Source organism: Haemorhous mexicanus, chromosome 1 (genome assembly GCF_027477595.1).
Source record: "Haemorhous mexicanus isolate bHaeMex1 chromosome 1, bHaeMex1.pri, whole genome shotgun sequence".
NCBI lineage: Eukaryota > Metazoa > Chordata > Aves > Passeriformes > Fringillidae > Haemorhous > Haemorhous mexicanus.
In genome coordinates, this window is record NC_082341.1 from 140,303,656 (window position 1) to 140,316,214 (window position 12,559).

At 39.5% G+C, this 12,559-nt stretch overlaps 1 protein-coding gene and 1 long non-coding RNA gene across 2 annotated transcripts in view; one reads left to right on the forward strand and one right to left on the reverse strand.

Moving 5' to 3' along the window:
* EIF3E (eukaryotic translation initiation factor 3 subunit E) overlaps nucleotides 1-8,956 on the reverse strand; it is a 23,416-nt gene extending 14,460 nt beyond the window's left edge. The window contains exons 1-5 of the mRNA XM_059865372.1: nucleotides 8,798-8,956; nucleotides 6,976-7,090; nucleotides 3,889-4,006; nucleotides 633-675; nucleotides 72-176 (exon numbers count right to left, since the gene is read on the reverse strand). Of these exons, the coding sequence (XP_059721355.1) occupies nucleotides 72-176; nucleotides 633-675; nucleotides 3,889-4,006; nucleotides 6,976-7,090; nucleotides 8,798-8,887 (471 nt within the window). The 5' untranslated portion in view covers nucleotides 8,888-8,956. The remainder of the gene's footprint in view (nucleotides 1-71; nucleotides 177-632; nucleotides 676-3,888; nucleotides 4,007-6,975; nucleotides 7,091-8,797) is intronic.
* LOC132337144 (uncharacterized) overlaps nucleotides 8,952-12,559 on the forward strand; it is a 27,936-nt gene continuing 24,328 nt past the window's right edge. The window contains exons 1-2 of the long non-coding RNA XR_009489071.1: nucleotides 8,952-9,651; nucleotides 10,579-10,686. This is a non-coding gene — a long non-coding RNA (uncharacterized LOC132337144). The remainder of the gene's footprint in view (nucleotides 9,652-10,578; nucleotides 10,687-12,559) is intronic.

Genomic DNA, 12,559 nt, shown 5'->3' on the forward strand with positions numbered 1-12,559 from the left:
TTCACTGAAAATAACACTAAATAAACAAAACAAAAAACTAAACCCCAAGCCAACAACCAATCAAAACTTACCAGAACCCTAAAGAAGTAGAGATATTCTGCAGCTCCCGAGTAGTTACCACATTCATACTGGAATTTTGCATACCTGTAGAGTGTATCTAGGTATTCCTGCCTAAACTGAAAAGGAATACAAAAGCTTTTATTCCCTAGGGAAAAAAAACCATGCTGTCACAAGCTGATTTTAACGGTAGAGTAACATTTGAAATTGGTAGCTTTTCAAAAGACATTGTACATAGGAAAAGACAATAGGAAAAGACAATAGAAAACTATTATATTCTCAATCCATGCCATGGAATGAAAGTTTGTATCAATACCAGAAAAAGGTGAAATCTTGCATTACAAAGTAAAGCACACCTAAGTTACACAGATGCAGTGAACATTAAATTTCAGCTATTTTTTGTTACAAAAATTGAAATTTCAAAGGCTTAAATATGTTAGTATCAGAAATTCTACCTATTAGCTACATTGACAGGAGACAGGACAAAATGCTAGGCCATACTTGGTCAAAACGCTGTCAGCTGTGAGGGAGGATGGGTGGACATAGAACTGAATTCCAGCAGCTACAAGACTTACCCCGTGCTTCTCAGCTAAATAGTCAAACAGCATCCGACCATCTCTACAACAAAAGGATAGAAAGCACTCGTTTTACAAAATAAATTGGTAGCCACCATGTAACACTACACAATGCAACACAATTTTAAAGGTGAAACACAAAAAACTGAGCATGAATTTGAAGTAAAATTCTTCCACTTGTTCAAAAGCAGCTGCAGCCATCTATTACTGGGTCATGTAGTTTCAAAATCTTAAAACTATTCTAATTTTAAGTAATGACTACCAGCTGCAACAATAACTACAGTTAAGAAAGAGTGGAAAGTTGTTTTAAATTTGATAGCATCCTTAGCTTTCAGTTTGGAAGTTAAATTCTGAATTAGAGCTCTTCCCACTCTCATGTTCCAATTTTAAAGCAGTTACTCTAGACAACTTTAAGAGGAGACAGGGAAAAAAATGGCCAAGACTAAATAGAAGTAGAAAGGAAACTTATCCTACTGTTAGCACTGAGACAGTGTGGGGATCACAAGAATATCTCTACCACAGCCAATATGTGCAGAACACAGAACCATAAAACATAATCATACTACTAAGTTCTTAACTTCTATGATCATGTGATCACATCTCTGAAGACTGTTTTTTTATTTAACATTAATACTAAAAGAACAAGCATTGTTACCTATACCAAAGAGAAGTTTAAGCCTCCGGGAGGCAAGCTGTAAATTCCCTGAGACAAAGATACAGTAAAAATGGTATGAAAGAATATTTACCCATTTACTCTGTAATCAACCGACTGCAAAGATATGAGGTTGTTTAATTAGAACTTACAGGACAAGATTCTACAGGGAAATGGCCAATTGCCAAGTGAGCCAAGAATGACAATCCTCAGTCATACCTCTGAAAACAATTAAATAGTCTCATGGATTTGTTCCAGTAAATCATACTTTGAGGATGAGGAATACTGATTATCACTCTGTAATTTTAAAATCAACATCCTCCAAGAATTGCATAGAGTAATGAAATGTTTTGCTTTATTCTTGAAAGAACTTCCACCTGCAAAATCCCCTTCACTCATTCAGAGCTGGATATTCCAAACAGCACCATCATGGATCAAGTCATGATCTAAAGTCCCAATAATATGCAGCTATCTGAATTTGACACAGATTTAAAATCACCAGCAGAAATTCCCAAAAGAATCAAAACTTGTTTCTGCTATCTACAGCACACTACTCAGGTCTAGACAGATGGGACATATTTCAGCCCAGTTCTACCTATCTAACCCCAACAACCTGGATTAGAACTACTTCCGAGCCAATCACCAAAACCAGAACTTCTAAGCTGTGAAGTTTCCAGGTATTTAACAAACACAAATCACATACCAGTTCTAAACCAAAACTTGCTGCAGATGAGTAGTAGGGCTAATACTCTATAGCATTAGGCAAGTTATATTCCATGCATTTATTGAATTTATGGTCTCTCTTGCTCCCAAACAAGGCATTTCCAATTTGAAGTACCTAGTATTGACCAACTTTTGTCAATCAGAAGGCAAGTAGCAGAGCTTATTCCCCACGAAATGCTGATATTTTAGTAACATTTTTCTAGGCTAATTATTATTTTAAAAACTGGCTAAAGGCAAAGCAAGAATTGGACAAGACCTCTGTATGTTCAATTAGATTTGAATAGCTTTAAGACAGGCTCAATTGCCATAGTAACTGAGATTTTCACTTTCAAAGCTATACTTATAAAAGCAAGCGACTCCTGGCTTTGCATAATCACAAGTCATAAACAAATGCAATTCCTTTTTCTTTATGTAATTATCTGACATGAACATCCATTCTGAAATCAGATGCAAAGGCGGTTTACTTAGTTAAAAATGGTTTTACAGCAGAAGCTTAAATACATTCTGGTGGTATCAGGATAGAAAACAAACTTCTCCTGACATGCTGTAAAGCTACAGATTTCATGATTCCTACTGACATCTTGTTTCATGGGTGCATTGAGACATAATACACTGCAGCTCACAATTTGTGCACCAACCAAGATCTAAATTGATCTATAACAAATTATGAAAACAATGCAAAGAGTGGAACAAAGAACAGAGGCAAGAAAAAAGGGATAATAACGTGCATTAGAAACAGAGTAAATTTTAATCAAGTTCATCTCCCTCGAGGGACCCATATTCTTCAGGGAGTTTGTTCACAAAAAAAATGTATATTCATTCAGAAGATTTCTGCAGACTACAAGGAAGAGTTTGTACATTCAATACTTTTCTAAGAAATTCCAGAAGCAATGTTGCAGCCTTCCCAATGTTACAGTATCAGTGGATGCATAATCTTGCCAACAATAAATCCAAGTACAGGCTTCACCTTCAAATTCAAGTTAAGCCATAGGTTCTCTGTCTGATACAGTATGCTCTATTTAAAATTTTAGGGCAGGTAAGGCTGAAGAAGGGATCCAATTATTATTCCACTTTGCCAGACACATTTACAATAGGAGTAACACTGATTCCTATCTAAAGGAAACAAGGAGTAATTTATGCCAAACAAATAGCTGCCCACCTCTCTGCTGAAGCTGTAGTTACTCCTCAGTGACTACAGCTGAACTCTTTCCTACAGAGCCCAATTCAAGCTTAACCACGGTGAATGTGCAGACAAACTCATTAAGACACAATGTGCAGACAAAGTCATTCTACTTTAACTACTCCCATAAGAAAATTTAAAAGAAATGGGGTGCATCCTAAAAAGACTATTATGAGCACAACCTTACACCAACAAGCTGGAACAGTTTGGGGCTGGAGAGAGTAAGCAAGAAAAGGACAGAACACCCTGAAGAAATATGTGCTCTGAGGATTAAAGGATGCTCATCCACCTCTAAGGACGAAAGGATGCCCAACCACCTCCCAGACTAGTATGACACTCCATAACCTTTTCTGGAAGGCAGAAAAGAAAATATGAACTGTTTCAGCCTGTATTTTCCCTCAAAAAACCCTAAACCTGATCAAAGCCAAACAAAAATGTGCCTGTGATTGGACTGCACTGGATGACGACTGTCACTTGTACCAAGTTGATTCACAAACATTAACAACAATAGATATCTTTTGCACAACAGGGAAAAGCACTGAAAAGAGTCCAGCAATTTCAGTTACCTGACCACATGCACTACTCACATACTATATGAAAATAAAAATGTCTTTCTTGCAGTTACTACACAGAAAGCATTCCCAGCAGCAACACCTGAGAGGTACCAACAAGCCATCCTGACAAATTATGTTAGAAATTACCTAGTGGACTGCATTTGCCTCGTAGTCTCTGGATCCTCAAACATCTTGACAATAGGTTCTGTTTCAGCTTGAAGTTGCTTCAGCTGTGCAACAACAGTTGTTCTCTTCTCACGCAAAGCTGAACACAAACAAAAACACTTTAATATAATGCTTTAGGTTTTTGCATGAACCAGTCTGTAATTACATGGTGCTGACACTTGAACACATCTTCCCAATTCCTACCTCACCTGTCCTCTCAGGCAAGTCTCAAATCCAGCTGTGCATAACAATTCTGTGACTTACTAAAAACTCCTAACATTTGGTTCTTTTCCTCCTGAGTGGAGGCCACCAGACAGCAGGTACAGCTGGAGCAGAGTCTGCATTAGACAAGGTCTCCTCAGGCTTCCATTAAGGGAGAAACCACCTTTAACTAAGTTTACTTATTCCAAATAAACTTGCAAAAAAGTAAACAATCCAATAATACCATGAAGATTGATTTTCTTCTGACTGATGATCAGGTTCTGAAAGAACATTTAGAACATACTTAACTAAAAATTGACAGGAAAAACTTCAAGCAGCTCCAACTGCAAAATAACAATTTTGAACACTCTGTGCTTAACGGAAACATTAAGTCCTTTAAGAAAAATTGTTAGGAAATTCAACTAAGAGTTTTAGGGTGTTTATTTTACACCGACCCCAGATTCCTCACCAAGTGCTAGCAATGCAATAAAATGAAGCCTTAAAATTTGGAAAAGTGTACATGTTTTAAAAAAAAAAAAAAAAAGGAAAAACCACCCTGACATTGGGTATGTGAAACATACAGGATCAGAGAAGCCAAGACTAAATCCCAGGAGATAAATGCAGGAAACTGTGAAAGTGAGCCAAACACCAGAACACTCAATGCCACGGTGAACAGAGTTGACATTTCTTTCATGATTTGACTATACAGATATTTGAACAGGACATCCAAGGTGGCTAACACCATAATGGTGACACAACCTAAACATGAGAACAACTTGCCTGACAGGAAGTGTTCCAACAAGGAGAAATTATCTCCACCTTCAGTTAACTCTTGAGATTATAAAAGAGGAAGAAACAGATGAAAGAAAAAACATTCAGTTGACTTACTAAAAATACGAAAATGTTTTCCTGCGACATCTCCTGGGTGTGTAATTGTAAGTTGATCTTATGGAAGACAAGACAAAAGCAACTATAAATCGTGCAGGGACATTTCTAATTATAACTGTGTAAGTGAACTTAGTTTTGAGTACTTTAAACAGTGAAGTCTTAAAAAAGGATAGGGTAAACTTCTGATGATGCCAGTGACTCCACAAGAAGGAACCACCTGTCCATACACACATTCTGATAAGCGCTGATACAAGAAGGTGACACATATCAGAAAGATGGCAGAAGTTAAGGCCTTTGCATAGGAAGCTGTGCAAGCAAGCACCCTGAACAATGTGTGAAAGAACTAGCTTGCTTATGTTAATTGAGTAAAAGCCACACATCAAGCAACTGTAAGTCACTGTTAAAAAAAAAAAAAACAAAAAACCTGCCAAACTGATGATGTAAAATTCTAAGAGATTTAGTGCTTTTCTTATACTATTTGCAAACAAGTGTGGAAATTTCTGGTCTTTCATGAAGGCAGAGCTCTCCGAGGGAGAAAATTCATTCAATTTTCTTGCAGCTGTGACCTTATGAAGTTATACTCTGACACAATCTGCTTAATTAACTGGCCATAAACAGAATTCTGAAGACATCTGGAATAGTTACTTTGTGGAAGTCTGCTAGAATTGCTATTTCTTGTCTTGCTTACTGCTTTGGTATTTTACTCCTTAATTACTACTGATAACAGGAATATTCAACAGTTTAAAAAAGCTGAAGCAGGGAAAGAAAGAGGAATACCTATTTGACTTTGGGATTTTTTTTATAGCCTTGACACAACCTGACTTTTTTAATCAGCAGAGCTGTTAAGTAACCTGAAGGTGCAGGTATTAGTACGACTGTTTCTGACACTACAGAAATGAACCGCCCTGGTTCTCATTACATGTTCTCATTACCAGTCCCATGTGTCACGATACACATGCCCATAACAATGCCCACCTAATGCTAGCAGACCCGGTCAAAACACTGACTCCAATGTCCATAAGCCTATCAATTCCCTTCTTCCAAAGAGAAGAGTGGCCATCTCTGCAGCTTCAAGAGCCTGGAAAGAGCAGGACCCAGAGGAAGAATGCAACAGCACCCAAGTCTCTTCCTCCTAAGATGCAGCAAAATAGACTGTAGTCCAAATAGCTAAGAAAAAGATGAGGAATTCACCAACACAAAAAAAAAGATGGAGAAATAGGAAGACACTGGATATTGAAAGACCAGACCAGGAAGATAAAAACAAAATGCAACACCCAATCTATAAAAAAAAAGAACTTGGAAAAAACCTTTAAAATCAAAACACCCATGAAGAATGGAAATTAGACAAAAGCTACATGATCTATTTTCTCCCCATGCCCCAATGCTCCTCAAGATGATAGAAATTTAAGAAGTAAACAGAGACGTTATCAAAATTATGGATAATACAGTAAGAAATCACATTCATTTTAATCTTAAATTTATTTTCTCCTAGAGAAGCAGCAATTCTTATACTGCCAAAACTGAGGAAAACACACATTTTCAAAAAAGCTTTCTCTAAGTCTAAAAATAGCCACAGACAAATCAATGAAATTACTTACAATGCAACTCTAATCTAAACATACTGAATGCTTTAAAGTCACCAAATAACACCAAATCATGGTGCAAGCATTTAATTTGACAGATGAAAAGCTACTGCAACTCCATTAGCTGCACTGCAATACCTTTAAAGTGCGTGAAATTACCAAATCAGCATTGAAATACTTAAGAGGTCACTCAAAGGTTAAGTTCCTGACAGATCAACAAACCCAAACTTTCCAGTATTAGGGCATTCTGCTTGTCTCAGTATTGCACATCCTTTTGGTAATGCTGAAGTTAAACAGTACTCCAGTTTTTGTACACAACAAGCAATTACCACTAGTTATTTATTATGTTAGTCAGAACAGTTGAAAAACAAGCTTTACATCTAAATGAGCAGCTTACCATGAGGAATTTCATCAGAATAAAGATTTTTGTACACATCCATAGCAAAATCCACCATGTTGGTATCACTAAGGAGATCCAGTTTTCCTTGGAGCAGCTCTTTTTCATTGTATATCTGAAACAGGAATTATTAACAGAGTCACCTGAATAGGGTTAAGGAGTTTCAATTCATATTATGTATTACTTTTATGGCACAGTTAATGGACTTCCGTACAACTGAATTGTTTCAAGTATCAAATTTCACTGCTCTACCATTAAGAGTACTTACTTTTATAAAGCCTCTGAGCATTTTCAGTCTTGATAAAATATTAAATATTTCCTGCTATCGACAAAAATAGGTACTTCAAAAGCTAATGAGAAGTCAAGTAACTATTACTAGTCTCTTAACAGGAACAGTATTTTTTTTTTACAAAAATTTAAAAAATAAAAAAACCAAAACTTAATCATGCTTTTCTTTCAAAGTACTGAGTACTTTCCACAAAATAATTTATCTAGTGAGGACTAGATAAATTATTTAAAGTGGATTTCAGAAGAGAGGCACAAGATTAAACTCACAATTTAATTGTAGGGCAGATTAATCTAAAATATGTTGCTAGGTCTATAGCATAAAAACAAATTTAGAGTAGCTACGTAATTGAATGGCGTACTTAAACCTCTCAAATTGTTTTTAAGAGTTCATATTCCATAATTTATAAGTGAGTTGTAAACTGCTGTTAGATGTTGAAGATGCAGGCGATAGCCAAATCCAGCATATTCCTCAAAAACATATTTGCACAATGAGCCATATTACAACTCACCACACCACATTTGTGGACATCTCAGATATAGAATCTGTAGAAGTTTAATTCGGCTCTGAACATTGTGTTATTCAAAACTAACATCACAAAATTACCTGTTTAATTAACTTCAGCTGACATAAAAATGCTAATGTATAAATGCCCCCAAGATGAGAGGCATTAAGCAAACTCCTCGTGCTAGACATGACATCTGGCTAGGTCAAGTTGTCTCAATGCACACATGGTTCATCAGTTCCTATCTAAAGGCTAAAATAACACCTACTTTAAATGCAAAACTTACATAACTCTCCACATTTCGCTCCCATTTTAAAATAGCTTAGACTGATGAGTTTAGCTCAAAGTACCTGAAGCACTCATCTGAGGTACCTCCAGCATTACTATGTTCTTTGTTGCACTATAACTTAAAAAAATACATAAGAAGACTAGCAAGGGCTAACGCCAGAAAGGACTTATATTTGTTTCCAACATAAATTCGTGATAGCATGGGTTTCAAATTAAAATTAAGTCAGCATCATTGGCATAACCCCACGGACCGCCCAGAGCTCCGGCTGAGGGACGGCCCGAGCACCAAGAGCTGCGGGGCTATCGAGGGTGCCCCACGCCGGGGGACTGCGGCTGCAAGGGAGAGTTTTGACTTCTTTCTCCAAATACAGGTGAGGAAAAGACACTACGCCAAATCCGGAGAAGGAGAAAGTGCAGGAAGTCTGCGCTGCCTCGCAAGCGAGGGGCCGAGGAGCTGCGCGGCATGATCAAGGAGCGGTTCCCTCAGGCCTCCTGTCGGCTCTGCTCCCGTCCCTGCCCGGGCAGTCCCACACCCTTCGCCCCTCACCTCACGCAGCACAGGAGCCTCGAGCTCCTCCCTACGGAGGCTCCGAATCCCCCACGGGCCGCGCCCGGCCCGCGCAGCGCCCAGGCCCACGGGAGGAAGCCCCGGCGCACCCAGGCCCACGGGAAGCACCGGCAGCTAGGCCTACCATCTTCCCGCTCCCACAGCCGCCTTCCCCACCCTCAGGAGAGACACGCACCTCCTTGACAGAGAGGAATTCCAGCAGCGGGAAGACCAAGTGCCGGTCCAAGAAGTGCGCGATCCTGGTGGTCAGGTCGTACTCCGCCATCTTGGAGCCGGGAGAGAGAGGAAAGGCGGGGGCGCGACGCGGCTCTTGTGGGCGCTGCGCCTGCGCGGCCCCGCCCCCCCCGCGGTGGGGAGCCGGTGCCTGCGCACTGTGGGCCCCGGCCCGCAGCCGGGGATGGGCCAATGTCCGCGCCTTCCTCTCCCGTTTCTTTCCTCTCCCCTCTCCTTCCTCTCCCCGCTCCGGCGCCCGGGCTGCTCTGGGGACGCTCCGAGTGCGGCTCCCGGGCCGCTCCTGTCCGCGGTGTGGGGGCTGCGCTTGCGTGGGGTGAAGGCGCCGGTGGAGCGCGTGAGCAAATGCTCGGCGACACTTCGGGCACTTGGGGCGGAGTGGGATTTCTGGAGGGGTGATCATCTCCCGAAGGCAGCTGTGAGCGCAGCCCCCACACTTTGTGCGTCGTGTGTGAGCTTGACTTGATCTCGGTCTAATCTGGTAATGAGAATCTGAAAAGGGGCCTAAGCTGTCCTTGGCACCCAGTGAAAAGTTTGCTACGGGCTGGTCCACGTTGGCCATGTTTCCAAGCTCTCCGTTTGGAGGCTGTGCCAGATGAGATGGAAAAAGGCTGGGGAGCTGCTGGACAATGGCTTTCACAGGGAACTCCAAGCAAGTGCAGAAATGTATTGCTGAGTTTAGAGAGAGAAATGGAAGAATAAGTATTACTGCTGATAACTTGCATATTACTTGTAGCCATTGTAAGGAAGAACTGGTACTGGCTGCCCAGGGAAGTGCTTGAGTCCCCATCCCTGAAGGTATTTAGAAAATGTCTGGATGTGGCACTTAGGGACATGGTTTAATGTTGGTCTAGATCTTAGAGGACTTTTCCAACCTAAATGATTCTGTGATTCACCATGTTAACTTTCCAGAAAGATAAAAGGTTTCTTTTCCTGTTACACTTTGTAAGTTTTCTAGTGATTTTTGTCAGGACACACAGTTGAGTTCAGTAAGTCAAGCCTCATCTCTTCTCATAAAGCATGACTAAAACCTTTGTCATCAGGAAACTTTACCTTTCATGAGCAGAGGCATAATAATTTGTTTAGTGATCCACATAACTACAGACAATGTCTGCAGTAGCTACAATAGCTGTTCATGTGGAATGGCAAGTTAGTATAGTTGTAGTACAGGTTAATTTTAGACTTGGATGGTTTGTTTTAAATGTAAATGGGAGGTGAGGAGTAAGAAGGTTTATTTATTAACATTAACATTTATTAACATTTATTAAGCCACTATTCAGGCAGCCAGTGATGTTCTCCCCACCTTAACAGAAAGATGTTAAGGCGGTAGAATTAAGGATATGACAGGCTGGTTTTTAGAGGTAAGACTTCATTGTATCTTAATGATACCTTGTAAAGGAAAAAAAGTGTGCAGCATGAATGAAGTAATTCTTCATGTGACACTGAATTGTTAACACTTTCATATAAGTCTGTGATATGTGTAATTTTGTGTAATACTTTTCTCAGAACATCATCTGTGAGAAAAAAATCCCTTTTTATCTGCAAGACAGCCTAGTATTTTTCATAGTAGCTGTAGATACTGTATACTTTGATACCTACATGTCACTGATGGCATAGATAATCTCTAATGGTGAAAACTATCTTCCTTTGTTATTTTTCCCATAATAACAGCATGGGTTTCACCAAGGTCTGTTCAAACTTGCCACTGGTTTCTCCTCATGACAGGTTACAGAGCTGCCAGTGGAAGACCCTCAGCACTACAAAATGCTAAAACATCCAAGGCCCCATACAGTGCTTGGTTTTAGCTGATGAATTAGTGTCTGCAAGAAACAGGTACAGTAATGAGTGAAAAGGTGTCAAGAACTAGCTGGAGAAGCCTTTTAGAGGAAGACCATAAGACTTAAAACAATACTGAACCAAGGCAAAATATCAGGCAAACTGTTTTAAATTCCCTCAGTGAAACATACATTGTGCTGAGGATTAGTTTTAAGAAGAGGGTGTTTGACTGCTTTGGCTGTATCATCTAGCGAGATATTCACCCTCTTGGTAAAATTTTTCTAAAATACATTTAAGCTTTCATGTCAAAACAGTCTTAGCCAATGTTAACTGAATAACAGGAAATGTGAGTTTATTTTGAATTCTTGCACAGACACCTGACTGAGGAATTATACAAAGCATAGTACCTCTAGCCCAAATTTCATTTTTGACATAGAACAGGCTTGTGGCTGAAGTCCTCTAACCTAATGAAGTTCTTCCCTTCTGGAAATTCTATACTTGATATTTTTAGCACCAATGTACTTAAGATTGCTAGTTTGGTTAATGAAATAAAAGCATTTGGCTAGAATTATCTAGAAGATTATCCTAAATAAATCAACAGGAATGTATCTTGCTTGGGCTAAGTCTTTTGATTTCATAATTCCTAAATAGTGAGGAAATTTTATCTGAAGGATTCTGTTTACATAATTGGTTGTCATTTATCTTATTGTTAACATGACAGTGGAATCCAACATTCTTTGAATTGCTAGAAGTAAATAATCGCTAGGAAATCATAGTAAAATATTTTTCTGTCTCACATTATCAAAGGGAAATTGAATCTATTAACTTCTTCCACATCCGTTGATATGATTCAAACCTTACGTAACTTGTCTTGGGTTTTTTTTTTATTTTATTTGTAATTCAGAAATTATACTGCTATCTTTTTTCTTTTGACTTTGTATCTGAAAACAATTTTTAAATCCTGCATTCCATAAATACTTTTACACTGCATAAAACAGAAATATTTCTAAAATGAAGAATGTATCATCTGGAGGAATTCAGTGCTGTCAACTATTTCTAGATAGCATTCAAATTTACAAAAAGGGTATCTCATAATTCAGCTGAATCATCATAAAATCCATGATTATGTTGGTGTGCTATTTAAACTATCTGGGGGAAAAAATTATGAAATACAAGAGTCCAAAATGCAAGTAGTGGGATGTGGTCCAGTGGAAAAGGACCTGGGAGTGCTGAACATGAGCCAGCGGCTGAACGTGAGCCAGCCTGTGCCCAGGTGTCCAGGAAGGCCAATGACACCTGGCCTCTATCAGCAGTAGTGTGGCCAGCAGGACCAGGGCAGGGATTGTCCTCCTCTTCTAAGCACTGGTGAGGCCACACCTTGGTGCTGTGTCCAGTTCTGGGCCCCTCAGGTCAGGAAGGACATTGAGGTGCTGGTGTGGGTCCAGAGAAGGGCTATGGAGATGAGGAAGGGCCTGGAATGCAAGGGCTATGAGGAGAGAGCTGGGGGGATCTAATCATCTTTACAACTCCCTGAAAGGAGAGTGTAGCTAAGTGGGATTTGGGCTCTTCTCCAGGTAACAAAGGACAGAACAAGAGGACACAGTCTAAAGTTGTGCCTGGGGAGGTTTACGTTGAATAATATCTGAAGAATTTCTTCACAGAAGGGGTTTTAACTGTCCCTGGATAAGGAAAGACTGGATTGGACGCTCAATTCCATGGCCTGGTTGACATGGTTCAGTCATAGGTTGGACTCAGTGATCTTGGAGGTCTTTTCAAAGCTGATTCCTTCTGAGATTCTGTACCACATTATAACTTTGTAATTATTTGATAATTTTTTTTCTGGTTTAAGAATATTGAAGAACTTACCTAATGTAATTATAATTAACTTAGTGGAGTTACTCTGCATTTTCCTAGTGGAACTGGGATAAGC